At 36.4% G+C, this 27382-nt stretch overlaps 1 protein-coding gene across 3 annotated transcripts in view; it reads right to left on the reverse strand.

Moving 5' to 3' along the window:
- FHIT (fragile histidine triad diadenosine triphosphatase) overlaps window positions 1-27382 on the reverse strand; it is a 595136-nt gene that overhangs the window by 412004 nt on the left and 155750 nt on the right. For 2 of the 3 annotated variants that reach the window (XM_086755658.1, XM_086755659.1), the window contains exon 2: window positions 13732-13853. In XM_086755658.1, coding sequence (XP_086611784.1) covers window positions 13732-13831 — 100 coding nt within the window. In that variant the 5' untranslated portion in view covers window positions 13832-13853. Of the gene's footprint in view, window positions 1-13648; window positions 13854-27382 lie in introns of all 3 variants that reach the window. The other variant, XM_086755660.1, reaches the window with a different exon arrangement.

A 27382-nucleotide genomic window follows, 5' to 3' on the forward strand; every position in this document is an offset into this window, starting at 1 on the left:
CCAAGCCTGACGTGCTGTCTAACAAACACAGTCTAATTAGTTCTCTCTGTGGTGCTCCAGTTTGAATAAGATGTACACCAACTCCATAATTGTTAATTACTATAACTGAACCAAAACATTTCCTACAACTTTTAACTGTAAACATCAAGAAAATTAAGCAATAGGTGACTAGTTGATGTACATGATAAAAATCAAGCTAGATATTATAAACATTAAGGAAACTAGTTCAGTTCAGAATTATTTCCCATTTTTCTCCTTCAATTGAATACATAAATGCTTTTGTAAGCTGTTTCATAGTTTTTGCTTTCTGCAAACATCTGTTTGCATTGGATTCTTTCAGATAATACATAACCTTCATGTAAGAAGCATGTTTCTCCACATTTAAAAAAGATTATTCAATACAATGTGGTATTTATAAGCAATTCATAATTGATACTAAATGCATTGCATTTTATTTTGTTAAGGAATCGGACAGGAAAAGGGAACACTTTCACTGTTTGCTAAGGTAAAATAACCTCAGCAAAATATTATGCTAAGTCAGCAGTGTTCTGTTAAGGTCGCTGTTTTCAGATTAAGATAAAAACAGAATTATACAACTCCACAATATTTTTGTGATTAACTTTCTCCAAGTCAAATTCAGAAATTTTTTTGAAAGACAAGCAAGTATAATTTATTTTACTAATATTGATAGGGATGTAGTTGGGAAATAATAATTGGATGCCATTAGCATGCTTCCACATGACTTGATACTAATTATATTAATAATGTAGCTTTTTTAAAAAAAAGTATTCGTACTGTCTAAGAAGGGCAGCAACTCCATGTTTTACATTTACTGTAGAAAAAATAAAAAAAAAAAACAACCACAAAAAAAAAAAAAGCCTTTTTGGAATGCTCCACTAGATCTTTAGCAACTCAGTGTAAAAAGTCACATCTGAAGTCTCTCACCAAATTTTAAGTTATTTGAAAAATACATTGATCCTACCTCAAAAGTGCTTATAAAGTTTTCACTCCCAACGTAATCTACCTCCTCCACAATGGAGTCTTGCAAAACGGAGTATATTAAAAAGTTTGCTTTCATTGTGTCTTTCATTTACACTACCTGAAGCTAAAGAAATGGCAGAGGCGGCAGGGAAAGGAAAGGAGAAGATGCAATTTCATTTCTCCAATATGACAGGTGGACTTTCTGTCAAAAATTTCAACAGAACACTGAGACACAAGGCATTCAGCTTGAACAAGAGGAGTGTTACACTGTTTTCAACATTGCTGGTGGTCCTTGCATCCAAACATTCAACAGGTAGGTAACGCTTGGCAGAGGTATCCTGCTATGTCCTCACAAACAGGGAAAATTAAAATCCCAAAACACCAGTCTCTTTTTGAGATGCAGTTCAAATTAATTTAATTTTGCTATACATTGCATGCAATTCATAGAATTGTTTAAACTTAAAGAAATATCATAAATAATACATAAGTTAAGCAGAATTTTAACAAATTCTAAATTAGCTATTAATAGACAGTAATACAGTAACTCTATGTTCCCTTTCAAGCTCCTGGCAGGAAGATCAAATTGCAGGTCAATAAAGCTGCTTTATTTGCAATTCTCCATTACTATTTTCAAAGTGAAATGAAACTCCTTCAAAAATAAGACCCACTTCTTCTTTGAAAGGTTCTCCAATTATCTTGACTTCACATTCTAATGCACATATTTTCCTTCCTTCTTATATAAATCAATCTTTTAAAGAAGATGAGATTTCATTCCAAAGACTTGAGAATGGCAAAAAATGTGACAGCTCATTGTTGTCCCACCAACAGTCCACATCATTCAGCCAGGGAGAGGGAAAGATATCAACTATTCTGATTTCCTCCATGTCAACCCACAAATTCCATCATTATCAATACTCCAAGAAGATAATAGCTTCTTCCTAACCTTTAAGAGAAGTTCAAATCTTTATTTCAAAGTATCAAATAATAACCAATGCTCCTCAGCTCCAGCAATTTGTTACAGTCACTACATTACTCTCAATATTTAAAAAAATATTTTTAAAATATTTAAAAAAAAAAAAAAAATCACTGCTTACAGTTCATTACCTCCAGCTGCAAATTTTTAGCTACAGCTCTTACCAATGCCTTTGTCAGTCTTTGTTAGTCTAAGACTTTTATTCCTGGATATGCCTCTCTCCTCCACCCCCCCAAACCGCCCCCCCCCAAAAAAAAAAAAAAAGAAAAAAAAAAAAGAAGTGTGCTGTAAAAGAAGCTGTAGAACTATATAAACACCACTCAGATGCCCCTGAAAGGTCAAAAATAACGCAGCAAATACAAACCTACTTCCCTCTCTTCTTTCTCTACTTCTCCCTTCTTCATCTTGCTCCCCAAATCACACACAACTTCAGTTCATTAGCATCAACAAAAACATAAGCTTTTCACAATTGGGCTCTGGGTTTCTTCTTGGCAAGGAATGACAGTTATTTACTGAACTATATCCTTACAATATTTTTTTTCTCAACTTTACCCTTGGAGTATGAATGTAGTAAAGTGAACTACATACCAAATGACCTAGGTTCCAATTCCATCATTTACAAAACTGAGCCTAAAAAAAGAGTTTCTGAAATGCGTGCTTATAGTGACTCAACTGCAACACCTGAATTCTGGCAACATAAATTTATATGGCATAATATAAATATATAATCTGTGTTATATATTCTTTCCCAGCAACCAGGCAAATTCTACCTTGGAATGACAGAAAAAGAAATACAAAACCATACAATGACACATTCATAAAATACATTCATAAATATTTACATTTTAGATATGCATTAGAGCAAAACTATGTATTAAGACCCTTGAAGTCCATCAGACCACACTATAAAAAGCAATATTTCCAAATTCCCCTATTTCAACTCACACTTACACACAATTCCCCATTTTATGAAACAAACAGCAATGAGGTAATCCTAATGCACTTCCCATTATTAACAGATAAAGATAACAAATCCTGAACTAAACCTAGCTGCAGTTTCTGTAGAGAGGTCACTTATCTGAATGCAGTATGATGTTAAACTGAAGAGTATCACTAGGGGAATTTTCAACTTTCATGGTACAACACGAACATCTGCTCAAGAGAGCTCACTGTGAGAGGTGTTGAGGTTTATACGTTTTGATCAGAAACATTAGAAGTCAGCAGGTTACAAGGAACAGCAAAAAGTGAAATACATCTGTATCAATGAATTATGCACTCCATTTTCTACTGTAGTCTCGTTTTACAACAAAGCTTCTGTTGTGTGCTATGTTCATATCTAACTTTACGTAAGACAACTTATTAAAACATAATTTACACAATTACCTTGCTCAGAGAAGGTGCCTGACCCTCAGCTGAAGCTCTGCAAAGCAATTAGAGGGTGAACTGGAATCACTGCATTTGATAGTCTCACCAACAGTTTAAACCCACAGAAGGAAGCATCTCCTAGACAAATAAAGGAGCACAATTTAGCAGCTTTGGGCGCACAACAAAGTGGGAGAGACTGTATATGCTACTTTCCTGAGCAGGCAATCGAGGAAAGTATACCACCAGGTACAAGTTAACTGTGCTACAGGGGTGGAGAGGAGGAAAAGGAGGAGGGAAGGACTTTCTCCTACCTAGTAACAGATACCAGAAGGGGGGAAGGCTAACAAAGTTGGGTCCTTGCATCTCAAAATTCAGTTATTTTGCACAGATATCCAGAAGTCTAGTACTGCTTAGGAGTAAAATAATTGTGTTCAAAACACTCATTTTGTGAACAGTTATCCTCAAGTTGCCTCTGAAGAAACCCGTATTTGTGACTGGACTCTATTCAAGACCTCTGTGCCTGCGTTCATTGAGGGAATGCACTAAATGGGATTTATCCTCAAAGATTAGCATCTGCACCAAGTAATCCAAAGAGATTAGGCTATGGCATTATCGCTTTCTATGGCGTGAAGAAGGTACTAGCATGACACACCAGAGTGTGCTATTCCTTCACTTCTGTATATTTAGAGAGCATTCCTACTTATTGTTCAGGCACAAGGCATGTTTGTTTTTTCCCTGCTTCCCTGTTGGAAGTTATCCTGGTTCTGTCTGGGATAGAGTTAATTTTCTTCATAGTAGCTTGTATGAGGCTAGATTTTTTATTAGTGCTGAAGTAGTGTTGATAACATGGGAGTGTTTTAGTTATTGCTGGGCAGTGCTCACACAGCATCAAGGGCTTTTCTGCTTCTTGTACTGCTCTAACAGCGAGTGGGGGCTGGGGGATGCACAAGAATTTGGGAGGGGACACAGCTCAGATAGCTGAAGCCAACTGGCCAAAGGCATGTCCCATACCATATGACATCATGCTCAGCAACAAAAGCTGTGGGAAGAAGAAAGAGGGAGATATTTGGAGTTACGACATTTGTCTTCCCAATTAACTGTTGCACATGATGGAGTTCTGCTTTCCTGGAGATAGCTGAACATCTGCCTGATGATAGGAAGTAGTGAATAAATTCTTCATTTTGCTTTGCTTGCTTGTGTAGCTTTTGCTTTACCCATTAAACAGTCTTAATTTCAACCCAGAAGTATTGTCACTTTTACCCTTCCAATCCTCTCCCCCTTCCTACTAGGGGTGGTGAACGAGTAGCTGCATGGGGCTTCACTGCTGACCGGGGCTAAACCAGAGCAGAGGTCCTAAGGATTATAAGATGATTACTTGTGAAGTTATGAAATATGTTCTTTAGCTTATAATTATGGTACACCGAGGAATATTAATGTATGTTTCAATAGAAAAATACTACATATTAGGCTTTTCCTACAGCAAACAGAAAAACGGAAAACAGAAGAGATGACACTTCAACATTGTATCACTAGATCTCCTCTTAGGAGTCGCAACAGAAAATTCATGTCAGATGTCTTCCAAAAATACGTAATTGAAGAAAACACATAGTTGCATTACACTGAATAGCACAAAATATTCCAATATGCTAGAAACAATATGCAATAAATGAAATTTCCAATTGACTTTCCAGCAAATCTATTTTCATTACAAATGGAGATTTTGCACGTATTGCATTACTTATGGTAATTGTGTGACATCTATTATGAATAACCATGTATTCCAATCATCTCTTTTAATTATATTCTGCCATAAGAGCAAGCCATGCAATACCTTGCCCAGACTCAGTTAACTGTGTGTGTGCTGCCTATCACATTCTGGTGGCTGGGCTGAGGACAAAAGGTCCCAGACACGCACCAACTGTAATGGGAATGGCTTGTAACTGTCATCTCCTTCATTAGTCAGAAACAACTTAAAACAAAAGAATTTAATAAGCTGAATTTAAATCCAGTTCTGTGCTGAGGTGAAAAAAAAAAAAAACAAAACCCAAAAAAAACCACAAAACAAAACAAATTCTTTTTATTCCTTTCTTTTATTAAGTTCATGGTAATTGGTACCTGAATGAAAAGCACATGGATAGCGGCTATTGATGCTGGTACTTAAGTTTTCTGTAGTGGCAAAATTGCAAACACCCCCTTTGCATTTGGTATCTATTGTCCGTTTAGGGCTGTTGAGCTTGTTTGGGTTTACTGATGTGATAAAAAGGGTAAAATTACATGTTTACTCAATAACCACACCAATTTCAAATTTTCCCTCTACTAGACTAGAAAATAACTGCTAAATTATTTTTGAGATACTAGACTGAAGCTGTGGAGCATCAGTGAGAAGTCTCAAGTTTTTGTTTGTGGTTTTTTTTTTTTTTTAAATTTCCTCAGATCCCGAATAAAGCTGTTCCATGACTTTTCCTTAAATAAGCAGTCCTGATCCCTCAAGTAGGACTTACTAATGCCATAATATTTACTTGCACAAATGAGAGTAAGAAAAACAGTTCCTATGCTTAATGCTTAATAACTTTTATCTAAATTAAACTATATTGGGCAGAGGGTAAGGAGTGGGACTGCACCGTTGGCAGCAGTGTTCATTATTTATGAACAGGACTTCAGAGTTATTTATTTATTTTTTTTAACAGGAATGCCAATTACTGTGTTAGACCTCAAAGGAAACATTAATTTTACCTTTTCTGAATCCCACCTTAGTTGCCCTGCCACTTTTCATACAAAAGTTTGCTACCTCTTAATTTTACTTCCTTCCACACAGTTTTGCTCCTCTGTCCTTTGAGCTTGACTTCTTCCAGCTCCTTAGGATAAGCTTACTAAAGCTTTCTTACTCTGTTCTTAATAAAGATTTAGTCAAGTTTCTTGCTATGCTAAAATACGAACGACTAAACTCTTTTTTCCAGATGATCTCTGCCTGCCAATGACAGGAACCTCAAAGTAAATTCACTTAAGTCACTCACTATAAAACTATAGCTGTAAGTTGATGTAAAAATGCTAACACACTTCACAAACTGTTAATGAGGGTAAACACAACAAAACGGGAGGCTGTAACTAACACACAGTTATTTTAAGTATAACTGTAAGTTTACTTAAATATTTTCAACCTTCAAAAATATGCTGCTTTCATATAAAACAAGGTCTCAACAATTATATCATAAAAATAAAAATCACAACATTGGGAAGACAGTAGGCAGCCTCTATGAAATTTGATCTTCCATCAATTGACCTAAAATCAAATGTTCTATATTTTTTCATTATGACAAGAATGAGCTTTCCAAATTGTTCTTCACTTTATTGGCGTGGTCTAAGTATACAGAATAGGTACCACAATGGTGGGATTTGTGGACTAGGTTTCAAAAATTTTTTCTGTGTCCCTGGAGCTTGTAAGGACAAGCAGTTCCACTTTTAGCAGACATACAGTAGTAACACGCCTTCAAAACTGTGCAGGGAGTGCCCCTGAAACACACAAAGCAGTCGAGAGGTTCGTGCACAACGTGGCTTTCTTTAAGTCACTTGTAGGTTCCAAACAACAATGATGACGAACAGGTGAATAAAAGGAATTAGACCAAAATGGAATTGGAAATTCTTAGCTCTATTTCAGCATATGTTAGCAACATAGCCAAGAAATTTAATTGCACAAATCCAACCTATTACAACGCACAGCTTACAAATGCCCGTTTTTCAGAGATATCATTACTCTCCAGGCAGTAAGGTCTGATGGTCAGCTGAACACATCACTAATAAGAGACTGCTCATCCCTCCATGACATCTAGTAAGATGCACCAGGCTCCAACGTAGGAGCTACTGCCTCTCCTAGATGTATCCTTAAGACAGGCTTTTTTTTTTTTTTTAATACCTCTTCCAATGTATGTTGTGCTACAATCTGAGAATTTCTTATCACTAATCTGCTGAATTCAGGTAAACGAGCAATTTAGTTGGCAATTTACTTCATTTGCAAATCAGCAAGAAATACTTTGGATTTCATTACTTTTATTTTCCCCTTCTATTTAAAATACAGGCACGAAGCATTTGGAGTGGGATTTTCATCAAGACCATTATATTAACGAAGCTATAACAATGCAAACAGAATAGATAAATCCTTATGGTGAAGTACATTCTCCTTCACCAGTGAGCACCTTTCAGGCAAGACAGGATTTGAAAGAGGAGAAAGTATTTTCATAAGACAAAATGACACAGTTGAACTCCAACCCTTCAAATAAGACAGACTGACAAGCTTTTGCGCACAGATCCCTGACTCTGTTCTCTTCAGAAGCAGCATTTCCTTACACGAGTCAAACACCATCCCTTTGTTTGTAGACTGCAAACAAAATTACTCCAGCCCCGAGATAATTAACTGGCCTCTCTATCACTACTAAATTCAAGTGGTGTGCGTACACAGAATGGAGCAGTCACTCTGTGCTGTCTGAGGAGAACCTTTTTCCCAGACGGTAGCTTGAGAATATAGTGAAGCTGACCTACTGGCTTGCTGCTGCCAACGGTGCAGTCCCACTCCTTACCCTCTGCCCAATATAGTTTAATTTAGATAAAAGTTATTAAGCATTAAGCATAGGAACTGTTTTTCTTACTCTCATTTGTGCAAGTAAATATTATGGCATTAGTAAGTCCTACTTGAGGGATCAGGACTGCTTATTTAAGGAAAAGTCATGGAACAGCTTTATTCGGGATCTGAGGAAAATTAAAAAAAAAAAAAAAAAACACAAACAAAAACTTGAGACTTCTCACTGATGCTCCACAGCTTCAGTCTAGTATCTCAAAAATAATTTATCAAATATGGACAATACAGAAAGTAAGTCTGAATCTCTTCTGCGTTCCTGATCAAGAAACAGACTCTATACTTCCCCACATTTTCACACAAGATAATTTATATCTGATCTTCACATTCAGGAGGCCTTTCCTACACCAGCAAAGGTACTTCATCCTCTTCCTAGTACTCCTTTCTAGAGTTACTAGGCATTTTGAGAATTTGGGCACCCATTGTACGAAACAGCACTAGAGACCCATGTGATTCCCTTGCTATCTCCACCATCATACTTAGGTTAGAAAGTCTTTACCAAAACCCCTTATTTTTAGCTCTTTGCTAAAGAGATAATATGACTGCTCCTTAGCATTGTGCTAAAGCAAGCTAATAATACTAGCAATGCATATGAAGCTTCGGTAACAAGCACTAAAAAGTACTTTCCCACAGGGCTCAATATGTATAATGTGCAGTCATAACAGTGCAGTGTACATTACTGCAATATGTAAATGCAAATTTATATATTCTGTAATATAACTGAATTTTATTTTCTAAATCTTAGTTTTATGGCAAATATTAACACTTGTTTAGACTAACTCCCACAAAAATCATAATTATGTAGCATAAATACAAATGTGATAAATGTGCAATATACAAACTAAATCACAATAATCAGCAGATCGGCGACTTCATGAAGAATTAAAATTTCATACAGATGCTGAACACTGTGGTTTTCAACCAAACTTGTGAGAGAATACTACTGTTCTTTCCAGAGCCAGTGTGCTATCTTAAATGGAAATTCTGTCAGTACTGTAACTAAATTAAAATTAATTTTAAAATATATTAACAAACAATACTAATGAAAAGGATTATTTCATTTTAACTGCAAATCTTTTAAGAGAAGTATTGTGACAATATTTGCAATAATACAGAATACGTCAGTCTCAAGTAATATGGCAATTCTGAGAACATACAACAGGGAAGCTCACAAATAGACAAATCATACAGCAAAGCAGATACATTGCATGGTTCTGGATGCTATCCCACCCATGCAACAGACCCAGAACAATTACAATGCAGCTTAGATTTGTTATCAAGTCTTTGCAGGAGCATCTAGTTCAACTAATGTTTTCTCTACTCATTAATAAAAGGAATAAGCTGCAGTAACTCACAGTACAGCACAGTGTCTCAGCAACAAATAATGACCATTAACTTCATATGATGATCAAGTTGCCAGAAAGTATCACATGTTTTGGGTTTTTATATGTGGTCTATTCCCCACAATCAGAATACTTACTAGTGGAAAACACTAGATCTCTATGGAAATAGCAATATGAAATAGTCCAGCAAAATTCACTATGTAACAGTTAAACAATGTCTCTTTTTTTTTTTTATTTTTAACGGAAAACTTCTTCATCATCAACCCCAGACAAAAAGTTATTGTAAAGTGTTCGTTCTAATTTATTACAAACACACACATGTGTGCACTTACTCAAGGAACCTCACTGTCCACCACAAATTTGTATTAAAATGCTTGGTTCTGATAGCCCTCAGCTCATTGTTTCCAACTGGAAAGCCTGTTCTTTTTAATAACCAATTCAATAAACTGTTGAAAAATGCTTTGTATAATATAGTATTGCCATAGATCTGATGTTTGTTTCTGTCACTACATATTGCATTCAATCAATTCACAAATGTTGCTGTGTTCCTTTTGTGCTAGTTCTTACGGCATCCTGAAAACAAATCCAAAGATCAATACCTTGTCTACTGAAAAAAAAAATTGGACATAACAAATGAATATTTTTATTTATAATAAAAAGTCCTAGTTCCCAAATGGATTCTACTAATGTTCAAATTCATTTTTCATGTTTAGCACAAGATGAAAGCAAGTACTCCACACAATGCAGTGAGAAAAGCAGTGATAAAAAAAAAAAAAACAGTTCATATTTATTGAAGATGTGAATAAAACCATGTAAAGCTGCGTTGAATGGCTAGGAAAACATCAATAAAATGGTAGGTCATTCGCAAAGTATTTGTTACAATATTAAAGCGCAAAAAGTCCATGTCAAAGTACAGACAGATTTTCTTTAAAAAAAACTCTACAGTTCTGCTCCAAACTATGGAAGCAGCAAGGCTCTGAATGAAGCAATTTAAGTAAGTAGACTAAGAAGCTTAGCTCATGCTGGTTGCATGAGCCGATTCAGTTTGTCTCGTGCCTTTTGTGTGAGGGAAACAATGCATTTGCTGACTACAGACACATCCCTGTGCTATCCCAGCTACTGAACAGCCTCCTCTGAAACAACCAGACAGTTGTTCAAGGGAGCCACTAATGACTTCTTTCACAATCACTCGTCACAGAGCAGCAAGCTAAAAACTTCTAAGAAACAGGGACTCTACTTTTCATAGAAAATGGTATTTGTACCCACGTAAATGTACAAATCCCAGCAAGCTTATACAATAGCCAGCTCACCTCCTCCCCACTCCCAAGCTCACTGCTAAGATATGCACTGCACACGGCATTCCCACCTGGACCCTTGGCTCCATAACAATCTACAGGCAGTAGTAAAACAAAACCACATAATTCCTGTACAAAACATTAAACCAATATAACAACAACACACTCCCAAAACTAATATCTCATTAATCAAGACTGTTCCTCAATACCATATGCCTGGCGGCTCTGAAATAAGACAGACAGGTAGAAGGGGCAAGAACACCGCATCTCTCCCTTCAAATAAGCAAGAACGGAGGAGGTGTGCATCCTCACTTTGTCATGGGAGATGAGTGACTCGATGTCTTCCAATGGACTGCGGTCAGACACCTCTGAGCCTTAACCGTTTTCCCATCAGGTGACAGCAAAAGGACCAGATGTGCTGAGGGGAACATGCACTAACGCTGCACACTGACCACGTGTAGCTCCCCCTCTCCGTTTGGTTGTGCCAAGAGGTGAATGAGTTTGCCGCTGTATGTCAAACACACGTGCGTATTTTAGGTTACACAGCAGAGATTCCAGTCTAGTGCCACATATCCTTTACTCAATAGTAAGACCCCAGTTAGTTCCTATTCAAGAATCTAATCAGGAATCAAAGGGATCCTATTAGGAACCCAGGTTCCCAAAGTCCATGAGCTAGCGTGCACCCACCAGACAGAAGTCTAATGCTAGGGCAAACGAGGCAGCTCTCTCCGGGAAACCCTTTCCTTACAATAAATACTATAATTCTTGCTATTCCTACTCTTGGTTACTGTTAGCACAACTTTCAAGTTTACTGTTAGCACAAGTCACACCTGACTTTCAGGTGTCAAGCTGAATTAATGGGATTGGCAGCTGGAAATAAACAAACCAAAACTTTGTAATGTGTTAACTGAACAATTGGCATTGCTCACATCACAAACACCGAACTCCACAAGACCATTTTGACTGATTTTTTTTTTTTTTCCAGAGTACAGCTTTATTTTAAAACTATTACAGCAAATTCACAAATCCAACCCTACATTCCGTTTCAAGATGGAATTTCAACCTTACTAGTTAATTAAAGCCGCCACCTGGAGCGAGCTGGCTTTCAAACCGATTTCCTTTGTCTCTCTAATTCACACACATTAATATTTTATTTTCTACTGAAAAAAAAAAAAAAAAAGAAAAGGAATGTCACAAGTGTGCCAAAGACAAGGCAGATAAAATTATTGCAATAAAACAAAGAAAATACACTTGTTACTGCCAGGTCTTGAGATGAATGCTGCATTATACAGACATTTTAAAGGCTTATAACTGCAAATTGCTCTATTTTACATACTGTATTCTAGCCTTTGCATCAAGATCTTCTCTAATTTTTCTTACTGTAACGAGAAAGGGAAAGGGTTGGGTTTTTATTACCTGCACATGTATTCAATGGAGAAACAAAAACTACATTATATATTACAAGACATGAGCTATTAAAACAATGTGACACTATAAAATATGCTGCAATACTCATCATGGGATAACAAAAGCTAAACCTGAGCAAATAAATTTATCTGCCAAACAGTCAGCAATAACTGCACAACTAGAGTTTATAATCTTTAATTATTTAAGAAGGAAAGAAGCTTGTAATAATGAAGTTTTATAGGCTTCTTAAATTGTCATTACTAGGTGCTCACAAACCTTTCAAACAAGTACCTTTCATCTGAAATAACTTTATTTTTAACAGATGTAATTGTTCACTTAACTGATTAATTGAAAAAAAAATCATTAACTATTGTTTTTAAAACTTCCACACACAGTACAGATAACATTTTATTTACCCTCCAATCTGGACAATACATATACCAACACACTGCTCAGGCATTTACAGACTCTGCATCTCCCAGTGACTGATGCAATACTGTCTGTAGACAGCTTCGAAAATATTTTTTTTTAATGACAAATCTGTAAATCACCTTGATTTACATCAGATACTTCAAAAATTTCAAGTTGAGAGGAACTGTTCATTTAATTCATTAAAATATATTGGTCAGATAGTAACTTTATATAGTTTATATAAAGTCTATGCACCTTTGCCATGCATTTATAACCAAATGATCTGACTTCTGGTACAGACACCATTCAAAGCAGGTGTAGAGAGAAGTTCCGTATTGAACAGCAGTAATCTATTGAAGTGATGAGAAGCGAGGAAGGTTCCACATATTTCAGAAGAAACACATTCTTGAGTTTAAAAAAAAATGTATTAAAGGTTACTAAATTTTAAATTATACATAAAATTACGAAAGAAACAACACAAAACCACAGAAGAACAAGAAAGATTTCAAAAAACTCCAGACAACTTTCTTCTTTTCCCAAAACACATTCAGCCATTGCCTGAGTTCCTACTAAAATTTCACCATGTAACTCGATGGAAATGATCAGTCTTAAGTATTTCTGAAAAGTTCCACCTCCAGCCACGGAAATCAGCACAAGTTACACAGCAGCAAAGTTTTGACCAGAAAATAATATGCCACGCTGCAAAATGCATTAAATGTGTACATTTAGCATCTTGTAGAATCAAGTTCCTATACAATTTCTAAACTGAGAGTTTTACTTCACAACACAGGGCTTAATTTTTTCCCCTCAGGAAATCTGCATGCTATACAGATGGTTTATTTAATCCATTCCTACCTAAATTAATCAAAGCAATCTGTCCCCAAAAAATAAGAGTCTTCATACAGGATTCTGCCGCCATTTGACAAATTGTGTACATTTAGCTAGGAGAAATTGAAAATCCTCCATAAAGAAGTTACCACATCTAAAAATAAGTGACACTACTAAAAGGGAAGAGGGATGTGTTATTTAGCATAATGTGAAATTTAAACAGTACCAACTCACATACACTTTAAAAAGCTTTTAATAGCACCTGGTTGTTTATACATCTTCTGTGGTGAAAAGGTCAATAGAAATTCACCTCTAAGGTCACAGTTGCTAAGCAACTGTTTTCGGCAGTTCTGCAACACCAATCAAGCATATTACGTTCCTCTGCCTGGTTTCAGAATAAACCCGCATAGCATCCTACCTGGCCTTTGAATCGCAAGGAGCTCCTCTTGCTTTTCCCAAGAGCACAGGTGCCCACTGTCGAGGTGCTGCTCGAAAGGATACGTCCCGGGACCACTGGCTTCCGGTTCACGAGAGCAAAGGAGAGCTCAGTCTTCAGGAAGACCATGGAGGGCTTGATGAGGTGCTGCCCAAATCTCAACATAATCAATGTCAATCTTCAGGATCTGAAAGAAACAGTAGTTAAGATAATTAAGGGACTGACTTTGCTTTTCCAAACAACAGGAATAAGACAACCAAATAGTTCAAGCGGCTTCTGAAAGAAAGTGCCTCCTGGGCCTATCAAGGCATTGGGTGTTTTGGAAAGATTGGTAAGGCTTTCCTAAAAGTATCACTTCTTTGAAGGGGTGGTGGAGAAGGCTTCTTTCGAAAGTAAAAATTTTCCGTATAATCTCTTAAACCCTCATCATCTTGCCAGGGCTACATTCTAGGCAGAGAATGTAATTTGTCCCTCCCATTTTAATTTGTTCTGCATTGTATACAATTGAGTCACATATGCTTGGAGAAGCACAAACAGTATTCCACACGCCCTTTGCCACAATGCAAATCAATGCACACAGGACTTACAGAATAAAGAAACTACATTTTCTAAATCAATCTCTCCACTAAATACCTCAATTGAAGAAATACTAACAAATTAAGGAAAGCATATTTAGTCATTTCCATCCATGCTTTCTAGTCTGAGCGACTGGAATGTGCAGGCGATCAATAGTTGTGTGCAGCATTTTCTCTTACACAAAGAAAGCCAAAGATTTCTACTTTCATTCAGTAAAATTTTCTCTCCTCCTAGTGAGGATGAAAATCCTTCTTAAATAACTAAGGCACAATCCTTAGTGTCTATTTTAGGTCTTTAAGCCCTAGAGTATCTAAAGTATTTAATTCAATCACAAATATCCAAGGTGCTGCAGGGTAGAATACAAAGTAATGAAGAATTTCATGTGTCACACTACTTCAGAGACATTAAAAGCATTACACTAACATTACCTTGCTTGAACCAAGTGACTAATCAGAAAATTCAGTTTTGCATTAGATGGGGAAAAATACTGTTAGAGTCACATAGGGTCTTCTGCTGCAGTTCTTTTCTTGCAAGCCTACTGTGTTGATTAAGATCCAAACTTGGTTCTTAATCTAAAAGATTTATTCTAATTTAAAGTCCCACTCCTTGTATCTGCTCCAACAAAAAAGTACATAGCAACCCCCTCTACGTGCACACACTTTGAAAGTGTTTTTGAGAAGTGCTTGTTCTTTGGAAGTTCTGGCTTTTTCAACTGATTCCACAAAAAAAAAAAAAAATAATTAAATGAAATTAAGGATGGCAGATGCAGCTAGTCAGGCATTAAATCAGAAAAACAGGTATAAAACTTAGCATAAGATACAGCAACCAATCAGATGACTTCATCTTCAAGCAACAAACACTTGCTAAGCAGGCATTGGGTCTCGGGTTTTTTTTAAAATCTCAGACGAAAAAAAATGCTTGAGCAGATCAGGGAAGTGTGGAGATTTTAACCATCACTGTTTCAGAGATGTGAAAAGGTTCTATAATTACTTTTTTGCCCATAAATTCAACAGAAGCTTAAGTGTCTGAGAAGATGTGTCCCTTACTGTATATTAAATCTGAAACTTGACAGCATACAAAAATCAAGTCTCTTTAGCTACTAGAAGAATTGCTTACCAGAGGAAACACCTGCTATCTTGTGCTGGTGTCTCAAAAAATAAAAAAAAAATAAAAAAAAAAAAGAACTATCAGGAACTTCAACCAATCTTCCTTCATTTCTTTTTAGCTGTCCATCAGTGACCCTCGCTGTGGGAGTTTCTTATTCTGATTTAAAAATGAAAGAATGTTTTTACATGATACGATAAAGAGATGTGGTTCTCTTTGCGATGAAGGAAATATTTCTGATAAAGGAGCAAAACACATTTAATTGCCAGGACCACCATCCAACAATTAAACTGTAAGCTAGTATCTTCAGTAGCTGGAAAATCAAACGTACCACCACATCTGCCATTGTGTCTAGCAACACTATAGACAGAAATAAAAGTACAACTAATCATTTCTTATTGTCTTCCAGATTATTCATAACTAGAAGCACTGTCCAGAGACACAGAATAGACTTAAAGACGTAACCAAGGCTTTAAAATGACAGATGCTGATTTTAAAAATCTGGTGCTTCAAAATTTGATTCAAGGAGACAGAGAACCTGGGACTTCGGTAATCACAAGGAGACATTCTCTGGCTGTTTGTTGCCATAAGGAAAGCAAAAACAAAACCCCAAACCACCAAACAATAGCAGGATAAGGCTGATGATATTGGAAATAGGGCCTGGATCACATACTTCAACAACTGAGATTCCAAGGAAGGTAGAAATTGATGACCTGCTGCTTTTTTATTCTAATTATCTATCAAAAATTACTAGGGGCTCCTGTGGGTCTTACTAGTCTAAAGGTAACTCTGGCACTCACTGTTAAACATAACCAAATCCCAATCTGAAATGTATATTGCAAAATTCTTCAAATTACAGAGTGGAATAAATATTGATAATTACATGAACCAAGGTTAAACTTGCTTTAAGGGCTTAGTGTTAAGGGCAAGGGCATCCCCTGAGGTAAAAGTTTTGCTAAGTCAAAACATCACTGCAGGTAGTGTATATTGGACAGGCAAAGATCATACTGGAAAGCTGATATACAATAAAAAACATCTGTATTTGAAGAAGAAATCCAGTATGAAGATCTTTTCTTCCAGCTTAAATAACTATATATCCTAAATATTCTACTACAAACCTAAATATCCTACTATCCGACCCAATATCCTACTATACTTACAATAAAAACATATTTCTCCTCTAACTCTGAGGATTTGGCATCCTATTTAGATTTAATAGTAGACTACTAATCTGGCCTCAAGACCTCCATTTAACATCTACATACGAGAGACGTTAAATTCTTCTATGGGAACACCTGAGCATTTAATAACTCAAAATGGGAAGAGCTAGTATCATGAAGCACTGAGCAGAACGTACCAGAATGATGGAACAGAGCCCAAATTCCACTACTGATGACCCTATCAGAAAAACATCACACATGCTTTTTCATACTTCAAGAGAGATTTTTTAAAAAAAGAAAGATTTCATCAGTTGAGTTGCCATTCTGTATAAATACACTCAACATCTGCCAAACTAAACATATGCAGCACTGTTAGCCACAGAGTTTGGGTCACCATTACTCTCTAACATTGATGGGTATTTTCAATGCTTTAATAACATTTTCAGAAAACACTAAATGGATCCGTACACAGATTCTGTGCACCACAGAATTTAGGTTGACTGTACCATATATTCCTAATACACCTACCACATACATCATTACTTATTTCACTACCATCTTGTTAAAGTCCAGGAAGGATTGGTAAAGTAAAAGCACCAGCCGCACAGCTCCCTAAGGAATAGTTTGAAGAATCAGGTTACAGCCCAACTGGACTGACCCAGAATTATTAGAAAACTTTCATATATCATACATAGAATTAATGCATCTATTAACACCTTCGGTATTTGCTTACTATGCAATATTATATCCAAAGAATGTATTTCTGTCTCTTGATTCAGACTAAATAAACACAGGATGGCTTTCAAACAAGGGTGTCAGTTGTACTGGTCGTGCTATGTAATGCTGCAGACTTCCCAGTGCTGTTCTCTCCAGTTCTGAAAGCAGATTACAGGAATTTTTTTTTTCTTAAACAATTATTCATGATCTATTATATATTACTTAAGCTATTTTCTGCCCTAGTGATCCTCTGTGTTTTTCTGTAAAGCATGATTGTCTGTGCTCAGAACCAATAAAAATGCTAAAAAATACATTAAGGAAATGAATGAAGGGTACAACTACAAAATCCACGTCTGCGTAGCATCACACCGCAGCAAGGCTGGGAACTGCTTAGCAGTTTCTGAGCTCAGCAAGGCAGGAAACTGCTACCAGCACAGCAAGGTTCCAGCCATCTGAATTCTACCTGCTTATTGCCTGAATGGCCTGTAAACAAGCAGAAATCCATACAGTGCAGGTGCACACACGCCCATCGCGAAGTGAAAATGGTGTGTGCACAAGGGTTCCCAGGTGATTGGAATCACCTCACCAAGGCTGCTCCTCCAGGGATTTCCACTTTTCACATACTGCCGAGGTCACTGCCAGCTAAAACAGAAAGTAAATGTAATTTGTGAAAGATGTTTTCTCTTTAATGATAGTAGTCTTTCTAATCCCAGTAATAAGGAGGACAATTACACAGTAATGTTAGAAAATGAAAGAAATCAATTTCTGATAAAAGAAAATTTCAGCCCAGTTTAACACAGTTTCTATTCTGACTATTCAGATGAAAAGTGTATTTACTCTTCTTCATATTGCACGTATGCTTTACATTGCCTATTTCATCTGCCTCATTTTCCTAATTAAATTTCCTTCAAGCTGTGCTTCTGCAGTTGTAGGTGGGAATATAGTGTTAAAGGCTAACATAGCAAGTAGACTAATTTTACAGCCACAACAGATTTCAAATCTGTATAACCCATACTAAAAAAAGAAAAAAATATACTAGCATTCTACATTATGCCCTCAAAAATAAGAGTGCTAAAATTAAGAAAAATGTTAAGATACACTGAAATATTGTCAAACATCAAGAATAGGCACATTGCATTTTCCCCATCTATATAAATACTACTCATACATTTAATATATTTTTGAGAGGTAATACAAATACAGGTCTCAATTCTCCAAGTCTGTTTGGTTTTGGAGGCTAGGGGTTTTTGTTTTCCACTTGATTTTTTAAGTAGCATAAGCTTTAAAATCATTGGTGTCAAATACCCAGGGAGAACTCTGAACAGAAGATAAGGTTCACCTAAAGACAGGTCCCTAGGACATCAAGATAGGTGTTCTGCTTGTTACACGTCATCTCTATAGTCAGAGACCAACAGCCTGGAATACCGTTGGAAATTACTGTCACTGTACTGACTATAACAAGCGATGGCACTAATTCTTTAAGGCTACCTTCCTGCCTCCACAGGCATCCCCACTGGATGCGTAATTGAGATGGTGCTGGTACTCCAAAATGCCCCTTTATTTCATCATACAATTACTTGTCCTGAATAACAAGGCGTTGAGATCACCACTCACTGGGAACCAAGCTCAAGGCTTTTGCTGAGCAGTCACGTGAGCGCTGTTCTAGGAAAGCTACGAATCTGGTTGTAACGAGAAAACACAAGATAATGCAAAATGGGCTGTTAACATAAAATGTGTATATTAAATAAAAGCAATTACAATACCATTATCTCTCTGTGCTAATATAAATGCATATTTTAGAAACAATCCGAGCAGTATTCTTAAAATTTTAAAGTTTGTCATTTTACAATAGTAACATCATCTGTTCATTAAATTGACACTCCTGATTCAGCTACTCAGTTTCACTGTAAAAACACTGCAAATTTATATGGCAAACTGAAAACAACTAGTTGTTGTTTTTTTTTTTTTAAGGTCTTACAAAAAAAAAAAAATTTTTTTTTTTTTTTAATTCAGCAAGATAGGACAACTTATGTCACACACTGTCACTAAGAGAACAAAGTAACTCTCCAGTAAATTATGTTTATGGTTAACTTCATATTTTTCCATCACATTTTCTAAGCTGCCCTTTATCCTACAAAACTGTATCCTTACATGCATATTTGGCATTTTTTCCCTCTAAAAAGTCCGATTATGTGCAAAGTGATATTCCTACTTAGACACCTGAATTCTGCACCACATTCAAGAAGTAATGTACAATGCTATCTCCCCTCTCTTCATGCGTTATTTTTTTTTTACTCATTGCCTTCCCCTTACTGCCACTTTGTGAGGATGAAATTCACACAATTCAGAATATCACTTATTTCACCCAAAACACATAGCAATGACTGTGTCCTTGTTCCTAGCAGCCAAGCTTTGCCGTTTTGACCAAAGAATACTTAAAAACACTACTGAAAATAAATCATTTTATTATAAAATCACTCCATTTTTCTACTAGCCCTTTGTACTTAGAGCGACTTTATATCTCAGCTTCCTCCACTCCCACCCTTGTATAAGCTTTAACTACATAGTTTGTGCTCTTCCAGTTTCAGGAAATGGTCTCTAATTAAAAAAAAAATGCTCTCCCTTTCAGTGAGCCAAAATATTGCATGCTACTGCTATTTCTGTTCTAAAAAAAGCCAAGAAGAATTACAAAACTAGAGAAGGTGCTCAAGTATCTTTGACAGCCGTAGCCTAGATTCTCTCCATGGGGATGGTATTTAATGCTCTACATGAGGCTGAAGGGAAAACCTTGTGTGGATTATTTTCCATTTTCACCATCCACAGAAGCTACTACACAGAAAGCTCATTAAGTGTGATGCATGCAACCAATCCTGGCGATGTTGACAAGGACCAATTTCTCACATCATACGCCAATCATGATGGACTTGAATCTACTACACGTGGCTTCCCCTGCTTAATCTAGCAGGGAAGAAAACATCAAAAGTATTACTGTTTAAATATATTGCCGTTTTCTTAGCATGGTCAATCAAGTTAAATTATCTACATGAAAATTAAAATAGACTGTGGTCTGTTGCATAGTACCCATGCATGCTCCAGTTAACATCAACAGCATCACAAGCAGGAACCTGAGAGAGGGCTAACGAGCAGGTTCTGATGAAAACTAGATAGCTCCCAATTGTACTGGGTCTGACTGGGATGGGGTTAACTTTCTTCATAGCAGCCTGTATGCTACTGTGTTTTGGATCTGTAGCTAAAACAGTGCTGATAACATACCAATGTTTTGGCTATTGCAGAAGAAGGCTCTCTCTTTTTCCCCACTCTGCCCACCCCCAGTCAGTTGATGCTCGTCTTCATCTGTGGCTCCTCATAGTAATGCTGCATGCCTCTCAACCTGTCTCGACACACTTTGCACAACCAGTATGGCCCTCAACATAAATATATTTAACTCAGAAGATGCACAAAACTTAAACAAAACACTGCTAGCCTATTTAAAAGCGATAGGTCAAATACAATACTAGGACACACTAGTCATATTGAGATGTGAACCTACAGCTCCCAGAATAAAGCAAAACTCAGATCCATTCTAAATGCCAGTGTAAACAAGTTAGTACCATGTAATGCCTTAAAACCTAAAACGTATTCCTGTAGCCTCCTTCAGATCATCTTTTTTTGGTTCTTTTTCCCATTTATTTATTTTTAAAGCAAACTTGAAACGTTTTTTCAATATTGTTCCTCTTCATGCACTAAACACTTGCCTACTGCACCTGATAAGCTAATGTCACAGGCACACACATATGTTTGTCCTCAGTTTCCTCTCTCCTAGTTGCGTGGTCCATCATTGCCACATTTTACAGTCTTAATTAAAACAACAAAAAAAAAAAAACCCAGAAAAAAAACCCCAACCCCATGAAATAAAATGCCAAAAGTAACAATATAAAAACCTCCAAAAACCAAAAACTCTAGCCTGCCCTCCCCTCAAAAAGGTGTGAGTGCAAAGTTACACACAATAAAAAGTTTGTAGAGGCAGAAGAACTGTATAATCCATTAAACTTAAAGAAAAATAAAGGCTTAGAAGAGTCACGAAAGCACTAAAGCACCACATCCTTCAACTGTCCATATGCATACCGTGTTCACTAGAAGATGACTCATACAGCATTTAACCATACTGAGGAAATAATTCTGGCAGTGGAAGCTCATTGTTTGCATCTGTGCTCATTTAACAGCCCAGCTATTCCATACACTAGGACTTGTTTCCAAATATCGGTGGTTTTTTTTGTTTGTTTGGTTTTTTTTTGTTTTTTGTTTTTTTTTTTTGCTATTTCAACACCCTAGCTATATCTGCAACTTTACTTCTTTTCAAAAAACTTTCATGATGACAAACATGAAATAAAATTCCTGTCCTGCATGGTACTGGAGTTCGTTTATGTCAATATCACACCAGCATAAGGAGGCATGAACTTAACACACAGCAATATTGCAGAACGGATCTTTCAAACAGAATCCCAGTTCCAGGACTTCATCTAGAGCTTCTCAGTCTTCTCCGCTAGATATCTGTGCCCACTTTCCTCATATGATCCAAGATTATCATTCTTCTTTTCATTGTCATCCAAGAAGATGACATGAATCCCAAGTCTGATAACTAAGGACTTGTCAAAATCCATATTTAAGAAAGTGGTTTTAAGGAAGATGTTTTATGAAATGGAATACAATCAACAGGTTCACCTCCTCATTGACTTCTCCTGAAAGAGCAAAATATGTACAAGTACACATAGGCAATATAATAAATGATGTTCACAAATCTTTCCTTAGTATTAACCTCCTAGGAAAAAAAAAAAAAAAAAAACCAAACAAAACCAAAACAAAAACAACCAAAACCAAAACAAAATCCCTCACATGTTATACTTTAAACATTGTTTAATAACTTGCATCCACCATAGCTATTATCCTGATGCATGGAGAAATCAGGGGTTTGGGTTTGCCTCTGCAAGTCATTCTGATGAACGAGACCTTTAGTGTTGTAATAACTATTGTGAGTAATGGAACCACCAATGGCTTTTATTAAGAAGGAACACTGAATAATGTATTACCAACACTAAGATCAAGGGAAAATACATTTTTGTCAGGAGAAAATATTATTATCAATCATGCCATGTTTTTTTTTTAAAGCAGAAAAGTGAAAAGCAGAAAAGGAAAAAATTTAGAAAATGCTACACAGTATGCAGTAAATGGCAGAAATTATACTGTGAAAATCCTTTTTTTCTAGGGTGGCTACCTAGGGCTACATTACATGCTAAAGGAACAATAAAAATTGTGACATTTCTTGAGACATATAAGTGTAAGGAAAACTCTAGCCTGGTGAAGGTAGAGATGAGGGAGGAAGGTCACTATAGAGACAAGCACACTTACACATTGAAACACGTCAGTTAAAGCTCATTTCTTTTGAGCCTACAAACCAAGAGAGCTGGCATGATGGAACAACTAGGAATGTTCTTTTGCTATACATTTCAGTGGAAAAACGCAGAGAGAGGAAAAAAAGCTGTTGCATTTTAGCATTCTTATTTATTACTTATATAGCACTACATAAAGTCACTTTATAGGCTTTAGAAACACACACCAAGACTAAGCCTTCCCCTGAAGTGGCTTACTGTTTCCTTTGGGTGAATGCAATTTGGACAGAAGAGATGGGGCAAACAGAGTTGTAGAAGAAAAGCTGCAGGGAGCTAAGTGGAAAAGATTCAAGGAGTAAAAGTCCATGGGGAGAAGAGAGAAATAGCTCTTTCCAAAATTCTGTGATGGTATAAACCAAAGCACAATCAGAAAGAGAGGGAGCACAGGATGCGCTACAGCAGAAGGATGGTCCACACAACTCAGAGCCACCACGAGTCCAGACAAAAATAAATGTGTGATGAGCAACAGATGTTGCACAGTGAGTTTCTAGATGCAGTCCAGAATTTTTTAACTTATGTCACTGAGAAACCAGTTACGTCACTTCAAAAAACCCTATTGATTCAGTATACACTTCTAAAAATTGATTTTCTGTATTTTTTTCTTTTGTCTTTTCAACTTTTTGATACTTAGCACCAGAGAAATGGAAAAACGTAAAAAGGTTTCATCTTTTTCAGATGAAATTACTTTAGTTAAAGGACTACAAAGTAAAAGTAAATAGCATACTGAAAAGAAAATTATCAAACAGAAAGATTGAGGCACTTGAGACTTCCAAAAAACTCACAAAGAAAAGAAAAAAGCCACACATACATAGTAACTCCTGACCATACTTTCTGACCATGTAAAGAAAAATAAGACACAAACAGTAAGAACAAGTCTAGGATTAGAGTTATCATACTGAAGTTGATTCTGAATGCAATGTATTAATATTAGACCATGGTTTTTCCTCTGTCATGCCATGAATTTGTTGTATTTGGAGGAATTCCTGCAACACCCAGGTGTCTCCACAAGCATTTTATTTTGCTGAATTAATAAATGTAACACAAACATTTAGAGGAAAACACAGACACTGTGCTTTACCTAACAATTCCTCAGGCATGTAGATTAAAAGAGTCATTTAAATAAAACGTATTGTCAGATTTACGTTTATATATAGCTAATAACACTAAATAGCGGGTTCTTTACATTTATATGCAGTGCATTTGTGTCTAATGTTAGATGTTGAAATCTTTAAGACATCCCATCAGCTTTCATTTTACCACCTTATATATGCACATGCTCTCCCCAAAGCAAGCCATTTAAATCAGGTTGTTCCATGGGCACCGGAATTAATGAAGCCTTATTTCAAAGGATTGACGTCCCCATGTTTCCCACATCTCTTTTTGTTTCCCCCACAAGAATGAGAGCCCAGAGTACCCCAGCCAGGTGAGTTACAGCAGTGCTGTGGTTAATTGAGGCTTCTGCATGTGATGAGTTGCCAGTCCAGAGGTGCACGCTGGCTGCTGCCAAGCAGCATGTAACAGTTCAGAGGAAAAAGATGCTCCCATCATGATAAGCAGGTCAAGACCACTGCCCGAAAATGGACTTTTGTAACTGTACAGTGTAATTATACAACCACCACGGTACACGTACATATCTAATTATATACAACACAATTACAAGATGAAGTGCTCTTTGAATGCTGAAATTTGTTAGGCTTTTTCTTTTTTTTTTTTTTAAATGTTTATACAATACTCACTGGCAAAATGCAAGCGTGTATGACTTCCTTACTATTTCTGGTTCATTTAAATCAGTAGGACTGCAAACTGCACAGTAACAATGATGGAAAGAAAAAAAAGAGAAAACAGCTATAAATGCACAAAATAGTTTGCAAATCTCTCAAAAAATACAGACTGTATGCTTTAGTAAATTATTTGAAGAAAGATGGTCATGAGTAAAGGAATCTGTCTGAGAAAAAGAAATTGTACAGTTTTCTAGGTTTAACTTTCCCTCTCCACAGATCTTCTCTCTGATTTTCCACAGATGCTCTCTGTATACTTGACCGTATGTTCAGAAAATGGCAAATAACATTCCTGCTTTCTGACCACTTCCCTGTCTTTATCAGAGATACCTGTGGCAGGGATCATAGCTTTCTGCATTTTTGAACAATGCACTCTGAAGTACTTGGTCAACAAGGTAATGTTGAATGACAACTGGGTTGCAAGTCAACTGAAAGCATAAGCAAATTTGGGAAAAGGGAAACAAACTTTCTCACAGTAAAACCAGCATCAAAGCATGATGGGGGTTGGACTAGATGATCTTTAAAGGTCTCTTCCAACCCAAACTATTCTATGATGCGAACCTACTTATAGTGTACTTGGGTTGGTAAGATAATTCTGGTTGGTTAGATAATTCTGAACATGATGACTTAAGGAAATTTAGACAAAAATAGGGCAGTCTTATATGATTATTTTTCAAGAAATGTTGCATATCTGGTAGCAGAAAATCAACCCTACTAAGGTTATATCAAAACACATCTATTTACCGAGTACAACTCCTTTCATAAGACATTTTCTGCTGAGAAAAAAAAAAAAGCTGTTTGCAGTTCCTGTTATCTCATACACATAGGCATTAGATTTAGTCCAGTACGGTAGTAACACAAACAGGTTTGCATTTAGATTTTAGCAATGACCTGACCATTTTCCCTCTCTTTCCTAACCAAAAGAGCTAAATTTCCTTGTCTAAAGCCAACGGTGGGGTTTGTCAGGGCCTTTATTGAACACAGATCTCAAAACATAGGTGACAGATGCTTATGGAAAAAAAGGGTCAATGCAGTGTTTGTCCATTTCCGTCTAAAGTTTTGTTTGGAACATGGCCATGGACACAATCACACTAGAGAATTTGTTTTTCCTGTTTTCTAGAATACATTGCTACAGTAATAGATCTGAGTGAGTCCATCCTGCATTCAACTGTCTGCACTTTGCAGAACAGGCTGTAATGCGGTGTCCTGACATAACAGCAGTGAAACTTAGGCTCTCAAATTGTAATAACAGAGGATAAAAATTTTTGTGCAATATTGTAATGCTACAGTAACCCTTATCTAGTTAGTGCAATGACTACTACGCTACCTGCCGAAATAGCCATCATTGTTGTGTGCATCTCCCAAGCACATTTTATACTTAAAGATGTTCACCTTAAATTGCTTGCTTTATGAGTCTTATTCCACTGTAGACACGAGCTCTTAGCGAATTAACCACTAACATGTGTCATATAGTTTTCTAGTGTCAGTAGGTTACTTTCAGAATCAGGATTTAACACAACTGTAGCATTTTCTCCTTCGATTAATCTACACAAGCAAGAGAAGTCAAAGATAATCTTGTCAATATTCTTAAACTCAAATTTCAAAAATACAGATGTAATACGGTATTTTCTCCACTGTAATGCTTGCAGCAGAAATACTGAGAGTTCAAAACCAGCGGGGAAGATATTGTGGTAAAGAGCCTAAACTGACATTTTCAATGTGCTGGCCTGGATCATCTTTGGTAAAAGATTAAGGACTGCTTAAAATGTTTCTTTAGACACAGGAAAATGTTTAAGTGCACATAATTTCTACAAGTGTATTATTGTAATGGTCTTTTGTCATCAGTATGTCACAGCATGTACTAATTATAACATTTAACTGTACATGCACATCATTCTCCAGCTTGCTTTTTACTTCATGATTGCTAAATATCCTGAAAAATGTCTTTTAATCTGTAACTACCCTAGGGTTCCTGATATTTTTTCCCTTTCAGCCATTAGTCTATATGATTAGTTTTTGACCTAGTCTCACCAAACAGAATTGCATAAGTCACATAATCAAGCCACAAACCAAGGAGGGTAATTTTTTTTTATATTTTTACTCAATTTCTGGCTTCCTTTCTGAATCTGTATCACTTCAGGCATCAACAAAAAATGTTTTACTGTTACTCCTTTTAACTTTTCAAGATTAAAAAAAACATTTATGGTCACACAATGAATTGGAGTAACTGAGACAGTATTGTGTTCTCATTTGTCAGTAAACCTGATAACATTTTAAACAGAATTGGGTGCCAGATGACTGTTCTGCAACTAATTCTGGAACAAATTTCTGTATAATCTACTGAAAGTGCTTTGGAGTTCCTTGCCAGTAAGGCTTTCTAATAAGATATTCATGAGTAATTAGAAATCTATAGACATCATTAAATCTTAATCTACAATCTGCAGGATGAACGTTTAGGCTGAAGCACAGTAAACTGGCAGAGAACTCAATTGGAGATCCCTCTGTAGGTTCAAGAATTTGGCTGGCATTTGTCAAAGCTGAAGTTCTGATTTTTTTTTGAGAATTCCTCAGGCTGCAGTGGTTTCCACCGGACAGATAACTCAAAACAGACTGCTAACTCAGTTCCACAGACCTGCACTTACAGCACTGTCTGTAACTACCAGCATCAAGTATTTTACAGAAGATGGGCATAAATACATTATTTCTAATGAAAACTATGGAATATCATTGCACCTCTTAAAAAAATGGATGTAATTTGCCTGGTCTTTATTATTTACAGGGTCATGTACATGATATGTATATATTACACAAGCTACCCAGTAGGTAATTCTACTGAGCCGAGCAGAGTTCTCAGTAACTTTCATTTTTTTTTCCCCTCAATAGGAAGAAGCTGTTCTGTAAGCAATGCCACAGCAATACCATAAAGCTTCGGGA

Source organism: Chlamydotis macqueenii, chromosome 10, assembly GCF_036417535.1.
Source record: "Chlamydotis macqueenii isolate bChlMac1 chromosome 10, bChlMac1.mat, whole genome shotgun sequence".
Lineage (NCBI taxonomy): Eukaryota > Metazoa > Chordata > Aves > Otidiformes > Otididae > Chlamydotis > Chlamydotis macqueenii.